We start from the raw sequence: 26,237 nt of genomic DNA on the forward strand, positions 1-26,237 counted from the left end.
CCCCAGGCATGACCACCACACGTGTCCCTGCATGTCACCCAGTGTCCCCTGAGGGCAGGGTTGGCTCCGATGAGACCCCTGCTTCTCACGGTCACTAGTGGAGTTCTTGCGGCTGCGTCTGCGTCTGCAGAGCTCATCACCCATGTTTGAAAACCTGCCCGGGTCCCCCCGCAGAGCCACGTCACCAGGCTGTAACACGATCCTCCCCTTGACTGCACCCCAGCTTGTGGGCAGACTGCAGGAGGAACTTCCCACTGACTGCCGTTGCTCCCCCACCTCTGCTCAGACTCTCTCTCTGCCCCTTAGACCCTGGCCGTCCCTGACCCCTCAGCCACCAGCCTCGGTAGAGTGGGGAGCCCCACCCGCGGGGTGGATGAGTCCCGCTCCCAGGGGAGGCAGAGCGCTGGCGTCTCTGGCCGTCGGGGGCGGGATCACTGACGGGGCCTCCTGGTGCTGTCTGCTGGGGACCCTGCTGGACCAGGGGCTGCCGAGGGCCGATGCCCAGCCCCCAGGCCCCACCTCCCGCCCGATTCCCTCCCTCCCTCTGGTGCTGCCTGCCCCGTCGGGGCCCCGACCTGAGCTGGGCTACAGGGCACATCAGTGACCAGGGTGGCCTGGCCCTGTCCACCTGCAGCCCCAGTCCAGGAGGGAGGCAGACCCGAGGCCAGGCAGTCACAACACAGGTGATCAGAGCCACAGAGGGCCACGCGGGGAGCCGGAAGGGCCCCCAGAGGAGGCTGCGCCAGCCGAAGTCCTGGTGGTCACCTTGAAGTGACACTGGAGGAATAGGAGGGCAGTGGGTGCAGAGGACGCTGGGAGCCCAGTGGAGGCCAGGAGGAGGCAGGGAGGAAGTCAGAGAGGAGTCCAGGGAGGAGGTCAGAGAGGAGGCCAGGGAGGAGGCCAGTGAGGAGGCCAGGGAGGAGGTCAGAGAGGAGGCCAGGGAGGAGGTCAGACAGGAGGCCAGGGAGGAGGTCAGAGAGGAGGCCAGGGAGGAGGCCAGGGAGGAGGTCAGACAGGAGGCCAGGGAGGAGGCCAGGGAGGAAGTCAGAGAGGAGGCCAGGGAGGAGGTCAGAGAGGAGGTGGGGAGAGGGTGCCCGGGGAGGGGCTCGCAGGACGTGGGGACAGGGCAGCATGCTGGCCTCTGAGCCAGGGCTGGGCTGGGGGACACCAAGTCCCTGAGTTGGGAGCAGGAGGGCGAGGCTGAGGTCGGGCCCACGCGGGTCTGACCCTGCCAGGTCCCGGCGCCCTGACAGCAGGTGACGGCTTCGCCAGCTGCAGAGCGCGGTTTGAAGAGCGACAAAAGCAATTTGCCTCTGAATTTCCATTCCGGCGGGTGATGTGCGGCTAATCAAGCCGCGTCCCCAAACGCTCTTAATTACCAGAGTCAAGGGCTCCGCGGTGATTTTGATGTCACTGTTGGGGCGTGATTAGGTTTCTACAGAGTCCCCGGGAGGCTTGGCCGGAGGGCGGGGGCTGGGGACACGCTGGACACGGCTGCGGCGGGTGGCCCCGGGGCCAGGCTTGGCACCAGGTCACGCTGACTCCTCCTGTGGCCTCGGGGGCCGATGTCCCTCCTGAGCCTCAGTGTCCCCTTCTGTAGGGGACAGTGACCTCCTTATGTGGCGGGGCTCTCAGGAGACAGCCCTTGAGACCCTCGAAGTGCAGCCACACGGGAGGCTGGGAGGTCCTTCACCCCGCCAGCGCTTATTGAGCGCCTACTGCATGCCGAGCGTCTGGACCCTGGGGCTTTGGCATCAGCCAGGACACGCGGCCCCACCTGGGACCAGGGGAGACACCGCGAAGCTGCGGCACGTGGCCGACCTTCTTCCTGTGTGTCCCCTTGTGGTTGGCCTCGCCCTTCCCCGTGTCCCCTGCACAGGTGCCCCGATGGGTGGGCTGGGGCCGTGGTGACGTGCCTCTGTCCCCAGCACGGCCAGGTGGGCGGTGGGGACCTCGGAGTGGGGCCTGGATGGGTCCTGGCCACCTGTCGAGGGGGCGATGCTCGGACAGGCCCAGGTCGGGCCAGCGCTGCCTCCAGGGCCGCGGCCCCCAGAGCCTCTTCCTCCTGTTCTGCCGAGCCCAGGCCCCGGCCCCTGATGTTCACTCACAGACAGCCTTGCCTAATTGCCCTGGCTGGCCTCCAATGCGCCCTCCTCCTGCCTCAGCCTCCCAAGTAGCGGGGGTCACCACTGCCCTGGCTCAGCCTCTTTTCCTGGTAAAGTGCTCGTGCTCGGGTGTTTAGTCACAGTAACGAAAGACGGACCAGCACAGGGCTGTCTTCTTTCCTAGTGGGATTGAAAACAGGTGCGTCTCGTGTTTGCTGGGTCGAGGCCTCGGTGCAGCACAGGAGTGAGGAGACTGCGGGCGGGTGAGGAGGCGAGAAATGCCGGCCACCGAGGGACGGGCACGTGCTGTTGCACTCCTCTGGCACAGGGCAGGGCCGGCCGCCCACACACCAGAGGTCAAGGGAGGGGCATCGGGTTGTGAGCTGCGACCACCCAGCGGTGGCCTCAGAGGAACCAACCAGTCTTCAGGCCCCAGCGAGGGAGGAGGGCCAGCGCCCTCCCGGGGAAGGAGATGAGAGACCGCAGGGAGACCAGGAAGCCTGGCGCCAGGCCTGGGCGGCTGCCCCTGCAGCTGCCCGGGGAGGCGCCAGACTCGAGGAGCCTCGCAGCCAGGAGGAGGCCAGAAGGGGAAGGAGGCTCTGGAGTCAGACAGTCTGGGGGCCACCCACCCAGCGCTTCCCCTCCAGGTGGCCTTGAGCAGGGGGCACAGTTCAGCTCTTGGTGCTTGGCACCCACGTGCAGCCGACGGAATCACTCCAAGCCGGGCACGAGGCCACACCGGCCATCCCAGCTTCGATGGAGGCTGAGGCAGGAGGATCACAAGCTTGAAGGACAGCCTCAGCAACTTGTCTCCAAGTTGCTTCTCTAAATAAAAAGGGCTGTGAGCCGGGGCTGCGGCTCCGTGGTAGAGCCCTCGCTTACACGTGTGAGGCCCTGGGTGGATCCTCAGCGCCCATAAAAATAAAGAAGTACAGTAAAGGTAGTGTGTCCGCCTACGACCAGTGAATCTTAAAACAAAAACATGGCCGGGGAGGGGTTCAGCGGCAGAGCACCCCTGGGTTCAGTCCCCAGCACCCCCCCACCCCACACACACACGTGCAAAATCACAGAAAGGGGGCAGGCAGAAAGACTGGAAAAACACTACCAGTCAGGGTCCAGGGTCTCCTTTCACCTCAGATCCGTGCCTTCTCTGTCCCGACTGTCAAAAGCCCCTTCCATGTGTCAGTCAGGATCAGCTGGGTTTTGCTGCAGTAACAAACAGCCCCAGGTCACGGGAGCAAACATCCTTGAAGGTTTATTTCCCTCTCACACTGTACATTCATTGTGATCTTTTGGGCTAGGGACCTGTCCCCGTCACCTTTCTCCAGGTCCCTGGCTGTTGGTACAGTTGCTATCTGGGATATTGTTGGTTTCCGTGGCCCAGGGCAAGAAATTCTTGAGGGCGTCTCACTAGCAACAAGTGCTCTGGTCTGCAAGTGGCCCAGGTCGGTTCCCATTGGCCAGTTTCCATTGGCCCCACCCAACTTGACCAATCAGAGCCCAGGAATGGCACTTCTCTGATGAGCCGGTGTGGCCGTCAGCTGCTGCTGCGTGACAAACAGCCCACACATCTCTGCAGGCGTTCAACCAGGAGCATGTCCTTCTCACTCTCACACAGCGGGCGGCTGGGCTCTGGTCTCACGGGGGATTGTGTCCAGAGCGGGTGCTTATGTGTCCCTTTCTGCTTGGATTAGCTGTGACTCACAGTGTATTTTTGTCCCTAAAGACAGGGACGCAAGACACGCAGAAGATCCGACTCCTAGTCGGACGCTCAGAGTCGGCCTGCCCTCCCTTTGCTCTAGTGCCTCATCCAGGCAAATCACTCACTGGGCCGACATCCCTGAAGTGGGACGTATGTTCCTCCCGTGACGTTTGAGAAGAGCTGAGGTTGACCCATAATCTAATCTCCCGTCTCAGCGGATGAAATCAGGAGGAATTTGCTAGGAGTTACGGTGCCAAAGCCATATACAGGAACACCGGCTTGTAACTGGAAAGTCCAGGGTGTCTGAGCTTCAGGAAGGGCTGGATCCAGGAGCTCTCCTATGTGTCTCTGCTCTGCCTTCAGGCTGCAGGTTCTGAGCCCCGCAGGGAAAGTCTGAATTGTCCCTTCCCTTTCAGGTATCAGATTGCTCAGAGAGCAGGCGGCCAAGAGCAGCCACTTCCTGCTTGATTGACACGTGAAATGAGCAAATTATAGCCTTGTTTTCCCAGGGCTCCTCTCACACTCGGGTCACACCGGCAGCTTGTCCTCGTCCTCGGCAGAACTGGCTTCTCTGTCACCCTCAGCTGCTCACAGCCCCCCTCCTGGGGGGGGGGGGGAATCAGATGATTCCGTCTGAGATCCCGCCTGGGGCGGGTTAGAGCTCTGTTCAGACCGCTGACCCCGGCCCCTTCTCAGATGCCACCACAGCGCATTTGTGACCCCGAGTCGGGGCTGGACGGGGAGCCCAGCCCAGGGTGCCGCCAGCTCCGTTGGTTTAATTGATTTGCTCTTAATTGGCCACTTTCCCAGACGGCCCCCGGGGGAGACCAGAGCAGGGCCGGAGCTGCTGGGGCCAGCGGCCACCCCGCTTCCCGCTTCCTGGCCACGAGGCTGGCGCCCTGGGGAGGCTCCATGCGGAGCCCAGCCTCGCTCCCGCGCCCCCAGCCCCTGCGGAGGAGCGGCCCAGGGCCCAGCGCCTCGGTCCCCAGCCCACGCGGCCCCGAGGCAGAGCCCCGCACCTGGCTCCCAATGGGTCTGAGCACTGTGACGTGTCCAGGCCACCTGGCCCTGCGGTGTGTGACTCGGGTTTCGCGTGGACATAGGCCAGGGGGACAGCGTGCTCCCCGCAGAGCTGGAGCACGGGGCTGTCCCCACTCCTGAGCAGAGGGCCACTGGCTGCTTCCGCACAGAGCGTCCACCCGGGCTCTGCGGCCCGCGACGTCAGCTCTGCCACCGCCGTGGGAAGGGCGGCCGCAGGTGGCCTGGCTGTGCCCGGAGACCTTGGCGTCTGAGCCCCGTGTCACGGTCACACCCCAGGGTCACCCTCTGGACAACGTGTCCTGCAGGTGCGGCTTGCTCCAGGCCCCGGCCGGCCTGCCGCGCAGCCTGCGGGGACACTCGGCCCAGGAAGCTCAGCCAGAGCCAGCGCCGGGCGGCCTGGGCGAGGCGACCGTCCAGGGGGAAGCAGAGGCCCGGCACAGCTCAGGGGCTTGGAACCCAGGCGCCGCCCCCAAGGCCGGGCTCCCGGGCAGGACGAGGGCCGCAGGACCCCGACGTCCTCCCTGCACGGAGCCAGCTCCTCTGCCAGCCTCGGGGCCCTCTTGTGGCCTCGGTTTCCCCATCTGTACGAGGGCCCAGGGCACCTCCCCGAGAGGCCAGGTGTCACCCTCAGCACCCCGCCTCGTCCCCCAGGCTGGAGCTGCAGTGTCCCCAGCTCCCCCGTCACCACATGGTCCCCCGGCAGGAGCGCCAGGGGCCGGGATCGCGGCTGGTGTTTGGGACACGAGGCTGGGCGACGGGCAGCCAGTCTCCCCCGCCCTCCCCTTCCTGCATCCCCCCAGACCCTCGGCTGGCAACCCTTCCATCCCACGTCCTCTACCAACAGGAGGAGTAGAAGGGCTGGGGGTCACTTCTGCCAGCTGCTGCTTGTCGACTCCAAAGGATAACACCTCCCTCCCCCTCCCTCCCTCCCTCTCCCTCCCTCCCCCTCCCTCCCCCTCCCTCCCTCCCTCCCTCTCCCTCCCCCTCCCTCCCTCCCCCTCCCTACCTCCCCCTCCCTCCCTCCCCCTCCCTCCCCCCTCTCCCTCCCTCCCTCCCTCTCCCTCCCCCTCCCTCCCTCCCTCTCCCTCCCTCTCCCTCTCCCTCCCTCCCTCTCCCTCCCCCTCCCTCCCTCCCTCCCTCTCCCCCCCCCTCCCTCCCTCCCTCTCCCTCCCCCTCCCTCCCTCCCTCTCCCTCCCTCCCTCTCCCTCCCCCTCCCTCCCTCCCTCTCCCTCCCCCTCCCTCCCTCCCTCTCCCTCCCCCCCTCCCTCCCCCTCCCTCCCTCCCTCTCCCTCCCCCTCCCTCCCTCCCTCTCCCTCCCCCTCCCTCCCTCCCTCCCTCCCTCTCCCTCCCCCTCCCTCCCTCCCTCTCCCTCCCCTCCCTCCCTCCCTCCCTCTCTCCCTCTCTCTCCCTTCCTCTCTCTCTCCCTCTCCCTCTCTTCCTCTCCCTCCCTCCCTCTCCCTCCCTCCCTCCCTCTCCCTCTCTCTCCCTCCCTCTCCCTCTCTCCCTCCCTCTCTCCCCCCCCTCTCTTTCCCTCCCTCTCTCCCTCTCTCTCCCTCCCTCTCCCTCTCTCTCTCCCCCCACTTTCCCTCCCTCTCTCCCTCTCCCTCCCCCCCCCCATCTTGAGACAGGGCCTCACTGCGCTGCCCAGGCTGGTTTTGCTGGTCTGGGTCTTGCTGTCCTCCTGCCTCAGCCTCCTGAGCCCCTGGACTGCAGGTGTGCACCGCTGGGCCTGTCCCCTTTCCCTCATTGGGAAATGGCGTGAGGGGACAGCTGGGGTCAGGGGACACGGGTCAAGGAACTGTGGGCAGCCTCCAGAGGCGGACAGCAGGAAGCTGGGGACCTCAGTCCTGCGGCCACAGGACATGAGTCCTGCCAACCCCCTGAGGAGCTGAGCAGGGGCTCCTCCCCAGTGTCACCAACACTGCAGACTGTGAGGAACCTTAGAGCACAGGACGCAGGGTCCGCACCCCCGGAGTCTGCTGCTGAAGCTGCTCTGAGCGGGCTGTTTGTCATGCAGCAGCAGCTGACTGATACACTCCCGAGGACCGTTTCCCGCCGTCTGCGGGGCAGATGTGGGAGGAGCTGCAGATGTGCCACCCAACCCCCTGGGCACCGTCCCCCGAGGCCTAGGACAGGGGGCAGGACGTGGCCATCCCAGGTGGCTGTTAAATGTGAATGCGTCCCAGCACAACCCGACCTCATTAGAGGTCTCAAATGGAGGGTTGTCACCTGTTTGTGACAGAGGTGGAACCAACCTGCAACACTGGCCAGGCGTGGATACAGGTGTGGCCCATCGTGCTGCGGCCACATGTGGACAGACCCAAGGACACGGCACTTGGAGACCTGAGCGGACGTGGGACATGAGCAGGGTCCACGTGGAGGAGGTCTGCGTCCCCAGAGCCACAGGTGGAGGCAGCCCGGTGGCACCCGAGGGGGGGGCCACGTTGAGGGGCAGAGCCTCAGCTGGGGGCGGGGGGCCCCAGGGCGTGGGGACGGCCAGTGCCGTGGTGCCTCTGGCTGAGTGCGCGGGTCAAGCCGGGCTGGGCGTGGCTGGTGCTGGCCTGATGTCCCCGGGGCTGGGTCACCAACCTGGAAAAACTAAAAATGATCAAGGTGGCGGCAGACAGGGCCTCGCTGTTGTTCAGGTGGCCTCGAAGCCCGGGCTCCAGTGACCCTCCGGCCTCAGCCTCCGAATAGCTGGGCTGACAGGGCATGTCACCAGGCCTGGCCACCAGGACGCCTTTGCCACGACGGTAAAGACAAATTCAGATTGAATGAAGCGTGAGCTCTCGCCGGCAGCACATTCACAAGCTCAGAGGCCACAGGTCGCTGAGGCTCCGCAACGACCAGGGCAGAGGCTGAGCCTCATCCGGAGCCGGCGAGGTCACTGCGGATTCCCCGCAGTTCTCCAAGAGCCGCCAGGGGGCGCCCGTGAGCACTGCGCCAGGACCCTCTGTGCCCACCGCCCTCCAGGTCCGAGCCCAAGTCCTCCTGCAGCCCTCAGGGCCGCGCCCACCTGCCCGCCCCTCCCTGCCTCCGCCTCCCTCTGCCCCAGGCTCGGGGGCTCCTTCTGCCCCCAGCACGCAGGCTTGGCCCTGCCCCAGGCCCTTTGCACAGGCTCTGCCCTTGCTGGCAAGCGTCCCTCCCAAAGCCACGCCTCCTGTAGGTTTTGCTCTGGTGTCTCCTTGGTGACACTTTCATTTTCATCCTTATTAAACCCGGAAGCCCCTCCCCCAGTCTTCGGCCTCCTCTGTGTCACCTCCAGACAGGCATGGGGCTGGGGGCTGGGCTCCCTGGACAGTGCTCCTCAGATGGACTCTAGAGGACTGGCCTGCCCACGTCCTTGTCCTCAGCCTCCTGTGCCCAGCCCCCTCTGCCCCTCCCCGCGGGAGCTCAGGAATTGGCGGCGCAGATGCCAGGCGGGGAGATTAATTGGGCCTCGCCAGGGCAGCCTCCCGCTCCGTCAACCGCAGCCATAAGGCGGGATTCATGCGGCTCCGGGGACCCGGGGGAGGGGCAGCCTCCTAGAGAAGCCACTCAGGGCCGGGGCCTGGGCTCCAGGGCCGTGTTCCCGTGCCCACTCCCCTCAGGAGTCACCAGCTAAGTCTCTTCCATTTATGAGCACCTACTGTGCGCCCGTCCTCCCCCCACAGGGTTTGGACGGCGATTCATTTTTGTGAGTGCCCTTTATTAGCAAGGAAAGGGTAGCACTGAGAGGTCAAGCAACCTGCTGAAGGTTGCACAGCAGGACACTGGCAGAGCTGGGATTTGAACCCAGCCTGTGGGGCCCACGGTCCACCCTCCCGCCCTCTGCTGTGTCTGCCATCTGCACCATGACCCAGGGAGACTCAGAGAGGTGACCCTGCAGGGCTGGGAGCACCAGGGGCGTGGGTGGAGCCGTGGTGGTGGATGGTCGGCCTTGCTTCTAAGCCCACTGGCTGTGCTGGCGTGGCCCGCTGTCCTCCCACGGGGGTCCCTGGTCTCCAGTGCTGGGGGGTCCCAGGCCCTGGCACAGGCGGGGCCAGCGCTCTACCCGGGCTGCACCCCAGCCCTTCTTATTTTTTATTTTGAAACAGGGTCTCTGAGTTGCCAAGCCGGGCCTTGAACTTGCGATCCTCCGGCCTCAGCCTCCCACTGCGCCAGGCCTGAGGCCTACTCTTACTTCCTTTGTCTGGCCAGCCGCAGTTGCTGCCACAATTGTCCCTGTTTGGGGCCTTGGGAACTCACTGCTGGGGAAGAGACAGTCGCCTGCTGATCCCTTGCGGGTAGAGGCTCCTGGGGCATCCCTGGGGAGGCCAAGGGCGACCTGTGTCCAGATCTTAGCTGTGCTGTGTGACTTTGGAGGGGCCTTCCCACTCTGAGCTCGGCCTCCTCCTCAAACCTGGAGGTGATATGGCGGGTCGCACACGGCTGCAGCGGCTCGGGAGGTGGGCGTCGGCCCCCAGCCGGCCGAGTGGCCTTCACTAGTGTCCTGGCTGTTCTGATGACCGTCCCCGCCCCCCAGAGCGGGGAGAGCAGGGCAGCGCCGTCTCCTCTCCCAGGGGCACTCCCCACAGTCCCTGGGCCAACCCAGCGGCCCCTCCTCCGTCGCCGCGGGGACCGTTTCGATGACATGTTTTTTGCAGGAAAAAAGCTGGAGGAATCGGATTTTGCCGGAAGTGTCAGCCGCAGAGAAAACATGTCCCGCGTCTCTGGCGAGTGTCAATGGGCGAGATCTGGGCGAGGACGGGAGGGGACCACACCTGGCCGCCCGCCCTGCCCGGTCAGCTCCCCGGGTCTCCAGCCGCCGCCCTCTCTGTCTGTCTCCCGCCAGCTGGGTCCATCCTCAGGCGCCCTGGCCTCTCCTTCCTCAGTGAAGGAGTAAAAGACTGAGCAGCTCCTTGGCCCTGGTGAGCAGGAGGAGTGCTCCAGGCGGAGAGCAGCCGTGCCAAGGCCCTGGGGCAGGAGGAGCCGGGAGGAGCTGGGGAGGCTCCGCAGAGGGAGGCGCCTGGAGGGGGGCTGAGCAGGAGTGGAGCTGGGCCTCGGCCTCTACAGAGGCCTCGGGCTGCGTGTGGAAGCGGTTGGAGGCTGCGCTGTGGAGGGGAGGTCTGGAGGCCACGGGAGAGGGCCCTGGAGCTGACCACTCCACCGCCCCAACAAGGGGAGAGGGACGTGGGACCAGCACCCTTACCCAGTGGGGACAGAGGGAGGCCTCTGCTGGCTCTGCCTGTTCTAGGGGGCAGACCTGGGTCAGGCCCCGGCGACCGGGGACCTGCCTTCCAGGACTCAGGGCAGGGTGAGGCGGGGCCAGGGAGCCAGGCCAGCAGGGCTTCCGGAAGCTTCCGCCCACAGCTTCCCCGAGGCCACCCAGGGGCGGGGCTTTTGCTCGGTGGAGATGAAGTCCACCCAGCGCAGAGTGACCCTTGGAAGGCCGCGGGGGCGTGTTCAGCCGCCCAGCCCGGACGTTCCAGCCCCGAGGAAGCAGCTTTGTCGGATTCAGACATTTCACTGAGGTCGAAGGTCCCGGGCTGGGAGGGGGCCGGCACCTAGTTCCAGAACATTCCATCACCCCAAAGAAGCTCCCGCGCGTCCCAGCCCTGCCCGCAGGTCCTCACCCACCCTGCACTCTGCTGTCACTGGGTCACACAGGCCTGGGTCTGGCTGTCCTGAGCACAAGGTCCTGGGGCCGTCTGCAGCTGTCCCCTCCAGCCGCCCTGGAGAGGACGGTCCTGGTGGTGGCCAGGCCCCGTGCCCCTCCCTCTGCAGACGGCCTCCTGGGCGCCTCCTGTGGGCTCCGTGGGCGCCGCTGCTGTGAAGGGCCCTCGTCTGAGCAGCGCCTGGGGCTCTCAGGAGCACCCGCCCAGGAGGGGTCGCAGGGCCACGTGGTACCTCCACGCTCTACGCCCTGGTCACTGAGCCAGCAGTACCGCCTCCAGCCCAGGGGGCCACGGAGAGTCAGGACAGGGCGGTCTCTCCGGCTGCCGGGCTCCACCCGCGCTTCCGCCCCAGGGCCTTTGCACCTCTCCCCTGAGGTCTCACCGCTGCACCTGGAACCCAAAGCGCACCTCAGAGAGAGCTGGCCAGGCCACTGCTGGCCCTGACCTCCACCTTCTCCACTCCCAGGGCCCCCGCCCCGCCCCGCCCCTGCCCCCACCCTCCTGGGCCGATCCCTGCTCCTCCACCTGGGGCTCGGCAGCGTGGGAGGTGACACCCCAGAGACACGGGCTTGGGCCACAGCACCCAGCCAAGACGCTGTCACATTTGCTAAATTGCAGGCAGGCGGCTCCCGCAGCGGGAAAGGAGGGTGACGGGGAGGATGCGAGTCTCGGGAGCCCTGGGCCTCCGCCCGTCGGGGTCTCTTCCCACTGGCAGACAGTCAGGGCCCCGACGTCACTGAAGCGACTCTGCTAAGCAACTGCACCGGGCTTACAGGGCGGTGGCGTCCAGGGCCGCGGTGTCCAGCGCCGCCCGAGGCCCGCTGAGCCACATCCTTCAGTAAGTCCCTGACCACGTCTTTGCGTGGCTGTGAGTGTCCATATGTAAAATGCAAGGGTGAAAGATTAAGAAATAATATGTGAGCTCAGGGGTGACCCGGGACAGTGCCTGGTGCTCAACACATGGTGAGAATAGTCTCGTGGTAGCTGACGTTAATGCAGCGCCTACTGTATACCTGGCTCCCTATTAAGAACTTTTTTTTTTTTTTTTTTAGAGAGAGAGAATTTTAATATTTATTTTTTTTAGTTCTCGGTGGACACAACATCTTTGTTGGTATGTGGTGCTGAGGATGAACCCGGGCCGCACACACGCCAGGCAAGTGCGCTGCCGCTGAGCCACCTCCCCAGCCCCCCCTATTAAGAACTTTCTGAAGGTTTTTGGAGGGTGCTGAGTCTCCCCTGAGCCACGCCCCTGCACCTTCATGACCATCTGAGCCCCTAGGCCCCCACAGAAGTGTTGAAACACGGGGACCGCGACTATCCCCGTTCTGCAGATCAGGTGACCAAGGCCCAGAGAAGTGAAGGCACTGTCCCCAGGTCACAGAGCCAAGAAGCCTCAGAGGCTGAGCTGGGTCCACGCCTCCGTGACCCCTAGCTGGACGCCCTCGCCTTGCTCTCCTCTTGGGGAGTCTACGGTGAACCCGGGGCCCACTGACCCTTTGAGAAGGGGAGGGGCTGCTGGACACCTTCATAAAAGGTCTCCCAGGAGCAGGTGGTGGCAGTCCCAGTCCCTGCGTCTCTGCAAGTCCTCTCTGAACCGCTGTCACTCGCAGAGACGCAGCCGTCGACCTTTCCTGGAACTGGGCACGGGGCTGGGCTCTCGCTGACGCCACCTCCCTGAGCCGGAGCCGCGGCGGGCAGGTAGGAGGCCGCCTCCCTGGGTGTGGACCTGCCGGACTCCGCGGTCACTGGGCCGCACTGGCCGGTGTCTGGCTCTCATGAGCAGGACCGCCCTTCCGCCTGGCGCCTGGGCCGGGCCCACGCAGCCACCGCCTCCCCGTGCACCGCTGGGGCTCAGTGGACGGGACCCGGTGCCCAGGGGGGTCCCCGCACCAAGGGTCCCCGTGCTGATGGCCCCCGCGCCACCGGCGCCCTGAGTCTTGCTCCTGGAGCCGATGCCTTGGGCCGGTGCACGCAGGGGGGGTCCAGGCATGGTCCAGGTGGGGCGTTTGGCTGGGAGTGGCCCCGTGAGCTGAGGCAGGTCACCGAAGATGGCAGGAGACAGTGTTATTGGCTGCAGCCAGGTCCAGGGGCACAGCTCCGCTGTGATCCATCGGTCCCCTGAGCCCCGGTTCAGGTGGCTTCAGAGTCTCACACCCAGCGAGTGGGGGGGGGCCTAGGGCCCACGGTCTGCAGAAGGCCCCTTAAAGCCGCTCCCTCTGTTCTGGGCACGCTGACCCCTCAGGGACCACACCCGGGAAGGGGCCTCTCCTCCCCCCCTCCCCCTCCAGCTGTGACCATGGCCAGCTGTGACTGACCTTAGAAACGTCACACCTCTGTGAAGGCGGCTCAGGCCGGAGGCTGCTGTGCCCACTTCCACAGAGCCCTGCCCTGGACACGTCTGTGGACAGTGAGGGGGTCCAGCACTGGGGAGCTGCATCTTCCCGGCCAGTGGCCAAGTCAACAGGGCGACAGGAAATGGGAAGGTCACCCACCCTGGACGCTCCTGCTGACAGTCCCACCCCCAGCCGTGGTGCAGTGGGCTTCTCTGTGGGAAGGGGCCACTTCAGTAAATGACTCTGCATCAGCCTCACCGAGTCCCCAGGCTGGCCTCGACCTGCGCTCCTCCTGCCTCGGCCTCCCGGCAGCGGGGCATGCATCCTGGCCACGGCGCCCGGTGGGTTGGGGACGGCAGCTCTGCTCAGCGCCAGCTGCTGCACAGGCTCGGTCCCCCTCCCGTGGCTGAGGGACCCTGTGGATCCACTCTGCGGGGACCTGGGAGTTTCCTGCTTGGTCGGAGCCTGTGCGCGTCTCACGGGACGTGGGCTGGCGTTGCTCTGGGGTGAAGGGACGCCCGGGGGGGCGGGTCCCCAGGTAGACACGCTTTGGCGCAGAGGGCGACCCCTCGGCTGTCCGCGGCTGTGACAAAACGCTGCCCCGTCAGCCCAAGAGGAGAAGAGGCCCCCTCCGTCTGGCCTTCTAGCGTCTGGGCCTTGGCGGCCTGTCCAGATGGGAGTAGCCGCTCCCCGGGTGGCCGGGCTGGGCTCCACCACCCTGACCAGGGCCCCCAGGGACAGACCCCCCCAGGCCCCGCCTCTTAAAGCCTCCTCGGCCTCCTGCTGGCACCCCCTGGGGACCCAGCCCTGGACCCCGGGCCTCTGGGGACGTTCCAGATGCAGGCCAGGCTGAGCACGGCACGTCCCGAGGTCAGGTCCTTTCTGTTCCATCCCTGAGGCCACTCGGTTCCCGAGGGGAAACTTCGGCCAGGCCCTGTGACTGGTGAGTGGCCGTCCAGGGCCGGGACCCTGTGCCCCGCGGCAGGCGGGGTGGGACGCGCACCTCAGTGTCTCTCCCACCCTGCCCGTGAGCAGCCTGGATTCTGCGTGGTGTCCTCCGAGGGCTCGGTATCCAGCAAGCACTTCATTAATGCTCACAGAAACACAGATGGGAGCTGTGTGTCCAGCAGAAAGTCGGTCTCAGTCCTCCCCCCAGAACCTGCGGTGGCTCCCCGTGGCCTTGGGTTGCAGCCTGCGGGGTCCAGTCCCCTCCCTGCTCCCGCCCGCCCCAGGGCCTTGCTGTGGTGGAGCGTCCAGGCCTGGGCTGGCCTCAGGCCTCTGTCCTGCTCTGCTCCGCTGCCTGGTTGCAGCACCACCTCAAAGCCACCTCCTCAAGTGACCCCTCCCAGGCCTGCCACACCGACGGCCCCTCATGCCCCGTCCCCCGTCCTGTCTGCCCTTGGAAGTCGCACGGCACCGTGGCTCACAGTGGGGAGCAGGCGTGGGCAGGTGGCGTGGACTCCCCCACCTTATCGCTGTCCCCGAGGAGACGAGGGTGTGGGCGGTCCTGGCCACACAGCCAGGGACACCCTCACCACCAGGCTGGCTGCGGTCCCCACAGGACCTGGCTCAAGCCCTGGTTGTCACAGACAGGTGCCCGTGTCCCGGGGCGGAGGTGACTTGCCTGTTCCGAGGGTCCTGTGGGGCGGCCCAGGCTGTGACCTGAAGCAGTCGGAGCCATGTGCGCCTGGGTGGGAGGGCAAGACCCCATCTCCAGCGGGCACAGGCGCTCCTCTGGGTCTCTGAGCAGTTATGGTGCGCCTGCTGGATACCACATCCTCGGGAAACACCAGCAGGGTCCCAGGGGCTCACGGCCACGAGGCCTGGCGGTAGGGGTCTCGGGACGGCCACCCCATATTCTGTACCACACCCCCACCCCACAGCGCGAGGCTCGGAGCCCCAGAGCGGAGGTGGCCCCGCGGCTGGCTCAGACGGCGCAGATGCCGGCTATTTAAAGCCACGGGGGCTCGGTAGACAGCTGTTCCCCCCGAGCGCGGAGTTGGAATTAAATTCATTCCCGAATTAAACGCACGCGCGCTCACTCACACACACCCTCACACACACACACACACACACACACACGGCGCGCTCACACACACCCTCACACACACACACACACACACACACGGCACGCTCACACACACGGCACGCTCACACGCACACTCACACACGGCACGCTCACACGCACACACACACACACACACACGGCACGCTCACACGCACACTCACACGCACACACACGGCACGCTCACACGCACACTCACACACACGCACACACACGGCATGCTCACACGCACACTCACACACACTCACACACACACACGGCACGCTCACACTCACACACGCACACACACACGCACACTCACACACGCACACGCACACTCACACACACGGCACGCTCACACGCACACTCACACACTCACACACACACACCGCACACTCACACACTCACACACACACACGGCACGCTCACACGCACACTCACACACACACACACGGCACGCTCACACACACACACACACGGCACGCTCACACGCACACTCACACACACGGCACGCTCACACGCACACTCACACACACACACACGGCACGCTCACACGCACACTCACACACGCACGCTCACACGCACACTCACACACGCACACACAATACCACACACCCTGCGCCACTTGGAGGTGAGGCGGCTCCCGGGGCAGCTGAGCCTCAGCCTGGGTGCCACTCACTTCTGCCCGACAAGTCGCGTCGCGGCCCAGCGGTTGCCAAACGCCCCGGCCCCGGCCCCCGCCTGCCCAGGCCTGGGCGGCACAATCCAGCCTCCAGCCGGGCACCCCCTCGATGTCCCCGATGTCCCCGGGCCCTGGGGCCCCGCACGACGCAGACAGGTGCGGCCTGCCAGGTCCTGGCCTCGCCCACCACGCGGGGGAGTCCAGTCCTTCCCCCTCCTCTGGGGCACCACGTCCCCCGGCTGGGATCCCAGTGGCCGTGCTCCTGCCTCCGGCCACCTCCAGCCTGGCACCTCTCCACGCGCCGCCTGCCGCCGGTCACTGTCCCCCAGCATTCGGGCCTCCCCATCGGGCCCCTGGGCCGCACCCCCTGGCGCAGAGCAGTGGGGAGGACCTTGGTGCCGGGGGAGGCCCGCGTGGGGCCAGGCCGGGCACCGCGAGGCGCACTTCAGCAGGGACAGTGGGCAGCGCCGAGGGCCCTGCTCGTCCAAGGACGGTGGACCGCAGCAGTCACGGGCGCTCGGCTCGGTCACTGGTGCCAAGGGCCACCCACTACGCTGTCCTGGGCCTGCAGTGTCCCCACTGCTGCGTCCCTCCCTCGGTGCACTGGGGTCCCCGGCACCTGGACTCCTGGTCCTTGGCGAACTCATAGGTGCCCCTCAGCCTCAGAGGGCCCAGGAATGGCCCCTGCCCCAGCTTCCTGGGGTCCTCTCCCACTGATGTCACTTGTCATGGATCCTGGTCCCAGGGGCTGCTCTGGGGGACCCGAGTGGACCCAGCCCCAGGGCAGTGATACGCAGCTGCCCCAGGTCCCAGACCCTGCCCGGCTCACTGCCCGCCCTGCCCTGGCCACCCTGGCCCCAGGCCGTCCCCCCAGGACGGGCGCTGCCTCTGCCTCAGACTTTCCCCTCAGTGCTCTAAGGATGTGTGTTCAGTGCCCAAGGATTTCTGTGGTTTTTTTAAGTGTTTTGTTTTGAAATGATTTTAAACTCACAGAAAAACTGCAGAGATAGCTCGGGGTTTGTGCACCCCGTCTCCCAGCTTCCCCAGGTCAGTCGACACCTCACACAGCACAGAGCCCGTCAGACCAGGATGTGCGCGTGTCACCGGGTCACTAAGAACCAATCCACGCACTTTACTGAGTTCCGCCAGATTTTAAAATCCTTCTTGGCAGGGCCAGGTGGCTGCGCCTGTCACCCAGCTGCCTGGGAGGCTGAGGCAGGAGGATCACAAGTCGGAGGCCAGCCTCGGAAACTCAGCAAGACCCTGTCTCAAAATAAAAAGTATCAAGGGCCAGGCGCGGCCCAGGGGTGAGCCCCGGCCTCGTCCCCAGCACCCCCACAGCCGCTCCTCCTGCCCGGTGCGCCCTGGACAGCCGGTCTCTGCCGCCCTCGGTCCTCCAAGCCCCAGAGGCCCTTCTGGTCCCTCCTCTGGGAGGTGACACGTCGGCCTCCGGACATCCCGCCAGATTCTCCAGTGACGGCTTCCTTCTGTCGGGACCCCAGGACCCCAGCCAGGGTTCCCTGGGGCTGTTTGGTGGCCCTGCGGGACCCAGGCTCCTGGAGAACCCGCGGGTCTCTGCAGAAGGTCCTGGGGGGCGCCCGGTGCTGCCCGGGGCTCAGCTGGGCCCTGCCTCCTGCCCACAGGCCACCCTCTGCCCCTCAGATTAGAAGGCCACCGCGTCTCACTGCTGGACGCTGGCCCTGGCCTTGGCCACGGTGGCACCGGCTAGGTTCCCTCCCGGACCCTCAGCCCTCCTTTCCAAATGAAGGGGTCCTGGGCGCCTCGGCCAGTGCCCGGCTGCGGCCCCTGTCCCCTGCCACCCGCCACGGGTGCCTCGCTCTTCCCGGCAGAGCCCGGGGTGGGGACCGGGTGGCTCCAGCAGTGGGGGTCCCTGCCCCCACATAGGCATCCTGGTGACGGTCGAGGGACCCTGAGTGAAGACGCCACACGGGTCCCAGGAGCTTGGGGAGCGGCTTTGCAGGCCCCTGGGAACCGGGTGCAGAGCAGGGACGAGGCCCGGGGCTCCCACGGGACTCGGGACGTTGCGCTCTGAACTCTGCGCCCATAGACGGCCGCGGTCTCCGCCCCCCACCGACAGGGACCCCGAGGGCCGAGGGGAAGGTCTGAGGGTCCCGAGGCTCACGGGTGTCCTGGGAGCTGGTCCCTCCTGTCTCCCTTCCTCCACGTGGCCCTGCCTGACGCCACAGGCAGGAGCAGGGCCACCAACCTCACAGCCAACCCTTCCTCCTCGCGGCCACCGTCTCAGGCACCGTGGGGCAGGAACTGAAAGCCACCAAGAGCAAGGGGGGAATGGTCAGTTTGGCCCCCACCACACTAAAGCCGCTCAGCACAGGCCCCAGTGAAGGAGAGAACTCAGGAGGCAGGCTGGGGTGGAGCAGTCCCTGTGTGGGGACAGGTCCCCCAGGCCCGTGTTTTGTTCAAGATCTATTCTGCCACCTGCGTCCCCGACAGGGATGCCTCTCTCACAGCGGCCTTGGGTCAGAGCAGAGGGGCACCACCCCAAAGGACCTATGGGCTCTCCACATTGAAGCAGCCTTTATGGTGCGCCCACTGTGTACTGTGGACCTGCTATTATTAGGCACCGATGTGTGCGACTGAAGGTAAAGTGCGGCATGTGACTGGGATGTCAGGATCCAACGAGCCAAGGCCGGGTCCTGAAGAACGTGCTCAGAAGCGGTCCTTGGGCTCCATAATGGCAACACTTTTATTGGTCACGGGGAGGCAAGAGCGCTGGGCTGCTGGGGGGACAAGAGAACCGTCTGTGCCCGTTCAGCCCACCAGTTTCTGCCACACGCTCGCAACTGGTGCTTGGAGTCGCAGGTGTGGAGCGCGTGGGCGCGGAGGCCACAGGGCCCAGTGTGCAGGAGGCGAATGGGGGCTTCTCCTCCCTGCTTTGCCAACAGTGCCGGGTGCCCTCGCCTGCACGCTCAGCCTTTCCCGTCTCCCCCTGCGCCACGTCAGCACGTGGGGGCGCCCCGCTCCTTTTCAGGGCTGTGTAGTACTCCTCTACCTAGCCAGGCTGGGAGCTGCTGGCTCGCTTCCTCTTGCTGGGAACACAGTTGCTCTGTCTCCAGTCACGGTCACACTGCACTCAGCCGGTGTCACCGCGAGATGAAAGGCCACAGATGGAATTTCTGAGTCAAAGGGAAGGGCTTCTGGCACTGGGCAGAACTGCCGCGAGGTGTTTCAGTCACGGGAGCGCATCCGGGTATGACTCAGTTTCCCCCGGCTCCGTCCCCGGGCAGGCTGCCATCCTTTTGTCCTGCCAGCGATGGACGGGGAGCCCTATTTGGTGGGTCCTGATCCGAAGGGCTGGGGGTGTTTCAGGGGCAGGAGCAGAATCAGGGGTCCCCTGGGGTGAGGGGTGTCCCGAGGTCAGGACAGGGGCAGCGGGAGCCGCTGTGAAGTGCATTGTGGGTAAAGGGAGGAAGCGACTGAGACAGACTGCGAGGCAGCGAGGGGGAGTGTAGGCCAGGACGGAGGCGGGGGAGGCTGGGGAGGCAGGCGTCCTCCAGAGCCTGGCCGCCAGTGTTGGTCCCTGTGCGGAGGACCCCGCACAGCTCCTCGTGGGCACAGAAGCCTCCGGGGGGACGAGGGGGACGGAGCCCTTCCCTCCCCGCCTCCCACCCGGAGGGCGAGGAGCAAGGTTTTGACTTTGCGTCGGTCAAGCTTAGATGAGCTCAAACTGTCCCAGTGGCCCAGCCTGTCCCTCCTTCTGTCCCCATTCTCCAGTCTCCACCATGGCTCCCTGCAGGACCACTGCCTGGTCCTCAGGGCCACCCTCACCACCCTTCAATCTGTTCTGCCAGAGCAACGTCAAGAAGTGAGTCGATCCCTGGTCTCCAGGAGTCCTGACGGCACCTGGAACACAGGGAGCTCTTGCTGGGGCCCCGCCAGCCGCCTCCCTGCCCTTCAACACAGCCAGCTTGGTCCTACCTCAGGGCCGTTGCACAGGCAGCTCCCGTTTGCTGGATCTTTTCTGTTAGTGTCCCCAAAGCGTCCTGCACATTCTGTCCCGGAAGGCTCCTGTGGAACACACTGAGCTCTGGACCAGTCTCGTTCTCCCCTGCTCGACCGTGACCTCTGTCAGATCAGGGCTGTCTCGGGCATGGCTGTGTTCCCAGTGCCCAGCACACATGGAAACCACAGCCACGAGAGGGGACCGTGTCCTTGTTGGGAGGCCCTGTGGTTGCTGCCCATCTGCACTTGGCCACTGCTTTCTGTGTGGCCTGAGGCAGGTTACTTGAAGTCTCTGGGCTCCACCTTCTCATCCACAGAAAGAGCTGGACAACACCATGTGGCCTTGACAGGAGGAGACGGGTAACGTGTACGGGTACTCAGCTTGGAGCCTGCATGCAGTAGGTGGTTAATAAATCCTCACCGTCACTTGCTGGCTCGTGAGCTACCAGTCAGGGCAGGAAGCCTCTGTCCATCCCAGTGCGTGGAGCTGGTCCTGCCCCGCACCCCGCTGAGCTGCACTGCTCCCTGCCTGTCGGGGCTCAGACGTCTGAGCCCCGTGGCCTGCGGGGTTCCTCTGCTCCACCCTGGTCACTGGAGGGCCGTGGGCAGGACTGAGGGCTGGCCAGGCTGTGGTGTGCGCCGCCCAGGGTGTGGCAACTGTGAGGACATGTCTCCCTGCCACGTCGTCGCCCCCTGCACAAGTTTAACTGTCCCAGCACATAACACCTGGGCTCGGAGAGGACAGGAGGGGGGACGGCGGGAGCGCTGGCCTGGGCGGCAGGTCTGCGTGACCTGCAGTGCTCCTATCCTGGAGGGGCCGGGAGGAGGCCGGCGGGGGAAGGGGCAGAGCAGGGGCTGGAGGGGTCCAGGTCCTGGCCCTTCTGAGCTACGGCTTTGGGTGGGGTTGTCACCCCCTGCCCTCAGCTCTCTCTGGAGAACAGGGAAACTGAGGTCCCGCTCACAGGGGCGCAGGAGCGGCAGTTTGGATGAGTCCCCAGGGCGGCATGCGTAGGTGGGGCCCCAGCCTGGAGTCATGGGGAGGGACGGGGCCTCTAAGAGGCGGGCCTGGAGGGACACTGGGACCCCAGTCTCCTCCTCTTTCTCTCTCTGCTCTGGGCCTTGAGGTGCGCAGTCTGCTTCTCCACATGCCCCTGCCTCGCCACAGGCTCCGAGCAACGGGGCCAACCAATCCTGGACTGGAACCTCCCAAACTGTGGGCCAAAGTCACCTTTTCTCTTGATGAGCTGCGGCCTCTGGCATTTTGCTGTTTATGGGGCAGCTGTGTTGGAGGGGTCCCTTCACAGCTGGGTCGCCCCCCAGTGAGAGGCCAGGTGGGGCCTGGCCAGCTCTCTGGCCTCACTGGGGCAGCTCAGCTGTGTCCAGGAAGGTGGCATTTGGCCTTCAAGCTGCCTGAATCCTGTGTCACCTGGAGACAGGACGACAGGCTGCAGGAGACAGACGGACAGACACAGAACTAGGAAGACAGACAGAGAAACAGAGACGGAGCGACGAAGATAGGGAAACAAAGGACACAGGGACAATGTGACAGGCACGCTTCCATAAGGAGACAAGGACAGATGTAGGTGACAGAAGATGGACACAGAGCACACAGTAGAGTACGGGCGGCGGCAGAGGGGCCAGGGCCATGGGGTGCTTGCCGCCAGCTCCCCTCAGCCACTGGCCAGGGCTGCTCCCTGGGTGGGACGGACTCCCCTGCCAGGGCCCGGGGGCTCCAGCAGGCAGCAGTGGCCCCGGGCCGAGCTGCAGGCGCGGGGACAGCAGGTCAAAAGGACAGAAATGGTAAAAAGGTAACTGAAGGTCTGCGAGTGGGGCCAGGCCCTGGGTGCCACCCCTGCTAAGGAGGTGCGGGAGGGACAGCGTGGCAGGAGAGAGAGGGAGAGCCAGGCTCTAGCCAGCAGGACTGTTCCGGGCAGCAGACGGGCAGCGCCTTCCCAGCTCAGCCACCAAGGCAGCAGGCGCCTTCCTCCTGCTGGTTCCTGGGGAAAAGTCCCAGGACCAGCTCTCATTGGACCAGGCTGGATCACATGTTCTACCATGAGCCAATCATTGTGGCTGGGAGAATACAGTGCTCTCATTGGTCAGACCTGGGTCATGTGGCAAGGAGCCGGGCAGGTCTGCTCTTTCCCATGCACCCTTGGGAGCTGGACCCTCATTGGCCCAGCTTGGATCACATGTCTCCCCTGAGCCAATCACTGTGGCTTGGAGGATAGCCACACTCTCATTGGTCAGACCTGGGTCATGTGCCTACCCCGCCACCCGGCGGCCGTGCCCTGAGCCTCGAAGCTTAGAGGCCATTTGCACCGAGAGTGGGAGACAAGTAGAGCCCGCGGACACGCCCTGCCGCTGGCCCCAAGCAGATGTCGCCAGAGGTAGGTGGTACCATTGTCGTCCCTCACCGAGAGGCGAGTCGGGCCCAGAGGGCAGCGCAGACTGCGGGTCACCAGCAAGTGGGCAGCAGGGCTGGGACGGGGCCGCGCGCGACGCTGGGGCTCCCGGCGAAGCTGAGCCAAGGGCCGGAGGAGCGTCGCGATCCGCAGCGAGGGGGAGGCCGTGGCTGGAGGCAGCGTCCTGAAGAGCCTCCCTTGGGAAGGCTGTGGTCCGCGCTGGCCTCCGTTGTCCAGACTCTGACGTGAAACAGGAGAAAGCAGCAGCCCTGTCCCCCCCTCGCCAAAATGGCAAAGCCAGCCTCCCCGGGGCTGGCAGTGCCAAGGCGGGGGTCCCCCACCCCTGGTGCTTCTCCCACGGCCTCCCTGGCCTTGGAGCCCACCCAGCAGGAGGCTGAGGCGCTGCACCCTCCGGCTGCTGCTTAGCTGGAGGAGGCCTAATGGGAGCTTTGCTCCCGGTGGCCAAGCTGGCCAGATGCAGGCCTGACCAGACAGAGCCCAGCCCAGACAGGACGAGGCAATCCAAGAGGGAGAGAAGCACCTTCCTGATCGGCCATTTCCAGTGCCTGGAGCCAGCCGCACCTGAGGCCCACAATCCAGAACTCCTAGTGACACAAAGTGACGGGTTCTCCTAAGTCCATGACAGTCCAGTGGTAAGATGTGGACGGACCAGAAAGATGGAGAAGGGAGTGCGGCACCTCCAGCTCCCCGACTCCCTACAGAGAGGAAGCTCCAGGGTGGGGCGTCTGATGTCCCCAAGGTCTGCTCTGCCCGCCTTCTTGAGCTCCACCTGTCCCCCCGCCCCCCACGCTGAGTTTGAAGGAGAAGTAGGCTGGGGTGGCAGGTGCTGAGTGCCCACAGAAGGGGACTTAGCGCCCTGCCAGCGAGCCTGGATTCTGAATTTTATGGTCTCATACATAAAATGGGGGTTGAGGACCACTGGTTCTTTCACAGATGTATACCGAGGACCTACTATGTGCCAGGGGCTTTCTGGAGGCTGAGGACAGGCGAGGCCTCTCCCCAGGACCTCGTGGTCCATGGGGGAGGCAGATAGTAGTCAAGGCCCGGTGCTCGAGGGACGCGCAGTCAGAACGCCGAGGTGGGGTGCAGGGGCTGCTCTGGATTAGGTGACCAGGGGACTGGGCTCTGGAGGACGGAGGGTCTCCAGGCACAGGTGCAGTCGTGCAAAGGCCCTGAGGCCAGCAGGGAACTGTGGCTGGGGAGGAGGCCGGGGGCAGGGGTGGAGGAGTGGCTTTGGGTCTTAAGAGCTTAACCCATGGGGGGCAACAAGCCAGGTCCTCTGGAGTCTCAGAGGAGGGTGACAATGGCATCTTCTCTGTGGGCTTTTGAGGACTGAGTCTGTGTTGGGGACACTGGTCCCTCTGTGGGTCCCCGAGTGCCGGGAGCCGAGGTGCGCTGAGCTTTGAGCGGGTTTTCAGAGGCAACTGGGCCCAGGTCGGGGGCCTGGGAAGGTCCCAGTAGCCCCAGGCCCAGGCGGCTGGGGCTCCCAGGACGGGAGGTGGCAGGACGATGTCACAGAGGCTGGAGGCATCTAGAACCCTGAGGGCTCCTGGCTCAGTGTCATCTGGCAGAACGGCTGGGGGGCAGGAAACCCTGAGACCAGGCTTGGGAGACACCATGCGGGCCGCGCTGCCCGGAGCCGCCTCTGACTAAGGCCGACCCGCCGCAGCCCGTTGCCCGCCCCTGCCGGCCCGCCCCCGCCGCCCAGCGCCCCGCGTTCCCCGCCCAGGAGCCCCGGAGAGGCCCCCGAGATGCCCCAGGGGCCCCTGGCGCCCTGCCCTGGTGGGACCTAGGCGGGAACCGCAGGAGCAGCGGGAGCAGCGGGAGCCATGGGGTGGCCTGGCCCGGCCCTGGCCGCGCTGGTCCTGGCCGCGCTGCTGGGGCCCTCGCGGGCCGTGGTGCGCGCCGTGCTGGAGGGCAACAGCAGCTCGGTGGACTTCGCCGACCTGCCGGCCCTGTTCGGGGTGCCCCTGGCCCCGGGGGGCGTGCGGGGCTACCTGATGGAGGCCAAGCCGGCCAACGCCTGCCAGCCCATCGAGGGCCCGCGGCCCGGCAACCGCTCGCTGGGCGCCATCGCGCTGATCCGCCGCTACGACTGCACCTTCGACCTCAAGGTGCTCAACGCCCAGCGGGCCGGCTTCGAGGCGGCCATCGTGCACAACGTGCGCTCCGACGACCTGGTGCGCATGGCCCACGTGTACGAGGACCTGCGGCGCCAGATCGCCATCCCGTCCGTGTTCGTGGGCGAGGCCGCCTCGCAGGACCTGCGCGTCATGGTGCGCTGCGACAAGTCCGCCCACGTGCTGCTGCTGCCCGACGCCCGGCCCTGCCCCGACCTGGACTGCTACCCCGTGCTGGCCATGTCCTGGGTGCTGGGCCGCACCCTGGCGCTGGTGGCCTCCACCTGCTTCATCCTGCGCTGCCTGTGGCTCTGGGTGCACAGCTGGCGGCCGCGGGCGCCGCCGGCCAAGGCGCAGGCGAGCCGGAAGGCGCAGGTGCGCACCTTCACGCGGGCCAGCGACCTGTGCGCCATCTGCCTGGACGAGTACGAGGAGGGCGACCGGCTCAAGATCCTGCCCTGCTCGCACACCTACCACTGCCGCTGCATCGGGCCCTGGTTCTCGCAGGCCGCCCGGCGCTCCTGCCCCGTGTGCAAGCAGTCGGTGGCCAGCACCGAGGACGGCTCCGACTCCACGGTGGAGAGCGTCGGCGACGAGGACGCCTCCCTGCCGGGCCACCGGCCGCCCATCTGGGCCATCCAGGCCCGCCTGCGCTCCCGGAGGCTGGAGCTGCTGGCCCGGACCAGCCCCAGCCGCCACCGCAGCACCACGTCCCTGGGGTCGGCAGACACCGCCGCGCCCCCCGACAGGCCCCCAGGGCCCCCGTGAGCTGGGGCCCCCGGTCCGACCCCATCCGGGCGGGGGGATGGCCACGGGTGTTTCTAGAATAAAGTGGGTTTGACTGTGGAGTTTCGCCCTGCGCTGCTGTCGGCCACTCGGCTGGGACCAGGAGGGACACCTGGGAGTCCGGCCTCCCCGCCTCGGCGCCTCCCCCTAAATAAACGATTACTTTGGAATCACCTTGGGTTTCCAGAAACGCCGTCCACGTGCGGCGAGAGGCCCCCGCCACGGGCGTCTGCGGCCGGACACCTGGCTCTGGGAGGGACCCACGTGCGTCCCGGTCACCTCGGCTCCCCTCTCCCGCCGGCCACACGTTCCCGCAGCGCCCGGAGGACCAAGGACCGAGGGGCCGCGCTGGGCACCTCACTGCCACCCGACGGCGCCCCAGCCCCAGGGTCTGACTGTCGGTTGGCGAGTGGCAGCGGAAGGTAGGAGGCCACGCGATGCCTCCCAGACCTGACCACGGAGCGCGCCCAGCACCCCCAGGGCCACCGCGGCGTCCCCTGGGGCCTCTCCCCCCTGCACGCACGCCCCTCCCTTGCTGCGTGAAGCCAACACGGTGGCTTGTCCCCTGTAAGTGTCCCTGGCTCTCCCTGGTCATGCTCTGGCCCGTGCGGCGGGGACACAGAGGTGGTCACAGGTCACGGCTGCATGCTGGGGACCGCCACCCAGCTCCCCAGCACCTCACAGCAGCCTGTCCAGTGCCACTAGGAAGGCCGTTTCCAGGGCTCGCTGCCTTGGCCACTGGGGACGGCCCTTGGTGGCCAGGGCTACCAAGCAAGGGCAGCTCTGGTGGAGCAGGCCCGAGGCGGGAGGACACGGGGACAGAAGCAGCGAGGGACAAGCGGAACAGCCAGGGTGGGTGGGTTCCAGCACCCAACCCAGCAGCACAGGCACCCGGGCTCTTCCCGCCGTGAGCGGGCCTGTAGGTGGCTCGCAGGCTCCGGGCCGCCTGGAGCTGGACTCTTACGTCCTTTTGTCCCAGATCCTCAGCAAGTGGGCTCCTCCTCCTGGGGCAATGCAGCTGCTTCAGCCCCAGCTATCACATGTGCATTCCAGGCGATGAGGAAGGACTTGGTTCTCCCTTTAGGGATGCTCTCCAGAAACCCCGCACTGCGCCGTGTCCACACTGCCTGGGCCCGGAGGTGGGCGGCTGGGAGAGTGATGGTGCCGAGTGACCAACTGCCCCGTGAGACCCAAGGCCACCTCCTGGGAGTGAGTGCCTCCCCACTTTCTAGCTTGAGCCTCCTCCGGGCGGATGGGGGGGAGCCCACATGCCTGGATATAAGCCCTCCCTGAGGCCCTACTCTGCGCTGGCCAGGAGGCCCACTGCGTGCTCAACCCGTGCAGCCTCGGCCTCCCACCTGGGAACTGAGGCCAGGCGCCC

At 66.0% G+C, this 26,237-nt stretch overlaps 1 protein-coding gene across 1 annotated transcript; it reads left to right on the forward strand.

Moving 5' to 3' along the window:
• Positions 1 to 23,779: 23,779 nt before the first annotated feature.
• On the forward strand, positions 23,780 to 24,838 carry Znrf4 (zinc and ring finger 4). Its single transcript, XM_027952351.2, has one exon. It carries the CDS (start codon positions 23,780 to 23,782, stop codon positions 24,836 to 24,838), a length of 1,059 nt encoding a protein of 352 aa, XP_027808152.2.
• Positions 24,839 to 26,237: the final 1,399 nt, after the last annotated feature.

This window comes from Marmota flaviventris, chromosome 1 (assembly GCF_047511675.1).
Source record: "Marmota flaviventris isolate mMarFla1 chromosome 1, mMarFla1.hap1, whole genome shotgun sequence".
NCBI classification, from domain to species: Eukaryota; Metazoa; Chordata; class Mammalia; order Rodentia; family Sciuridae; genus Marmota; species Marmota flaviventris.

Coding starts and splice junctions, on each gene's coding strand:
- Znrf4 (XM_027952351.2), top strand. CDS start 23,780: ATGGGGTGGCCTGGCCCGGCCCTGGCCGCGCTGGTCCTGGCCGCGCTG.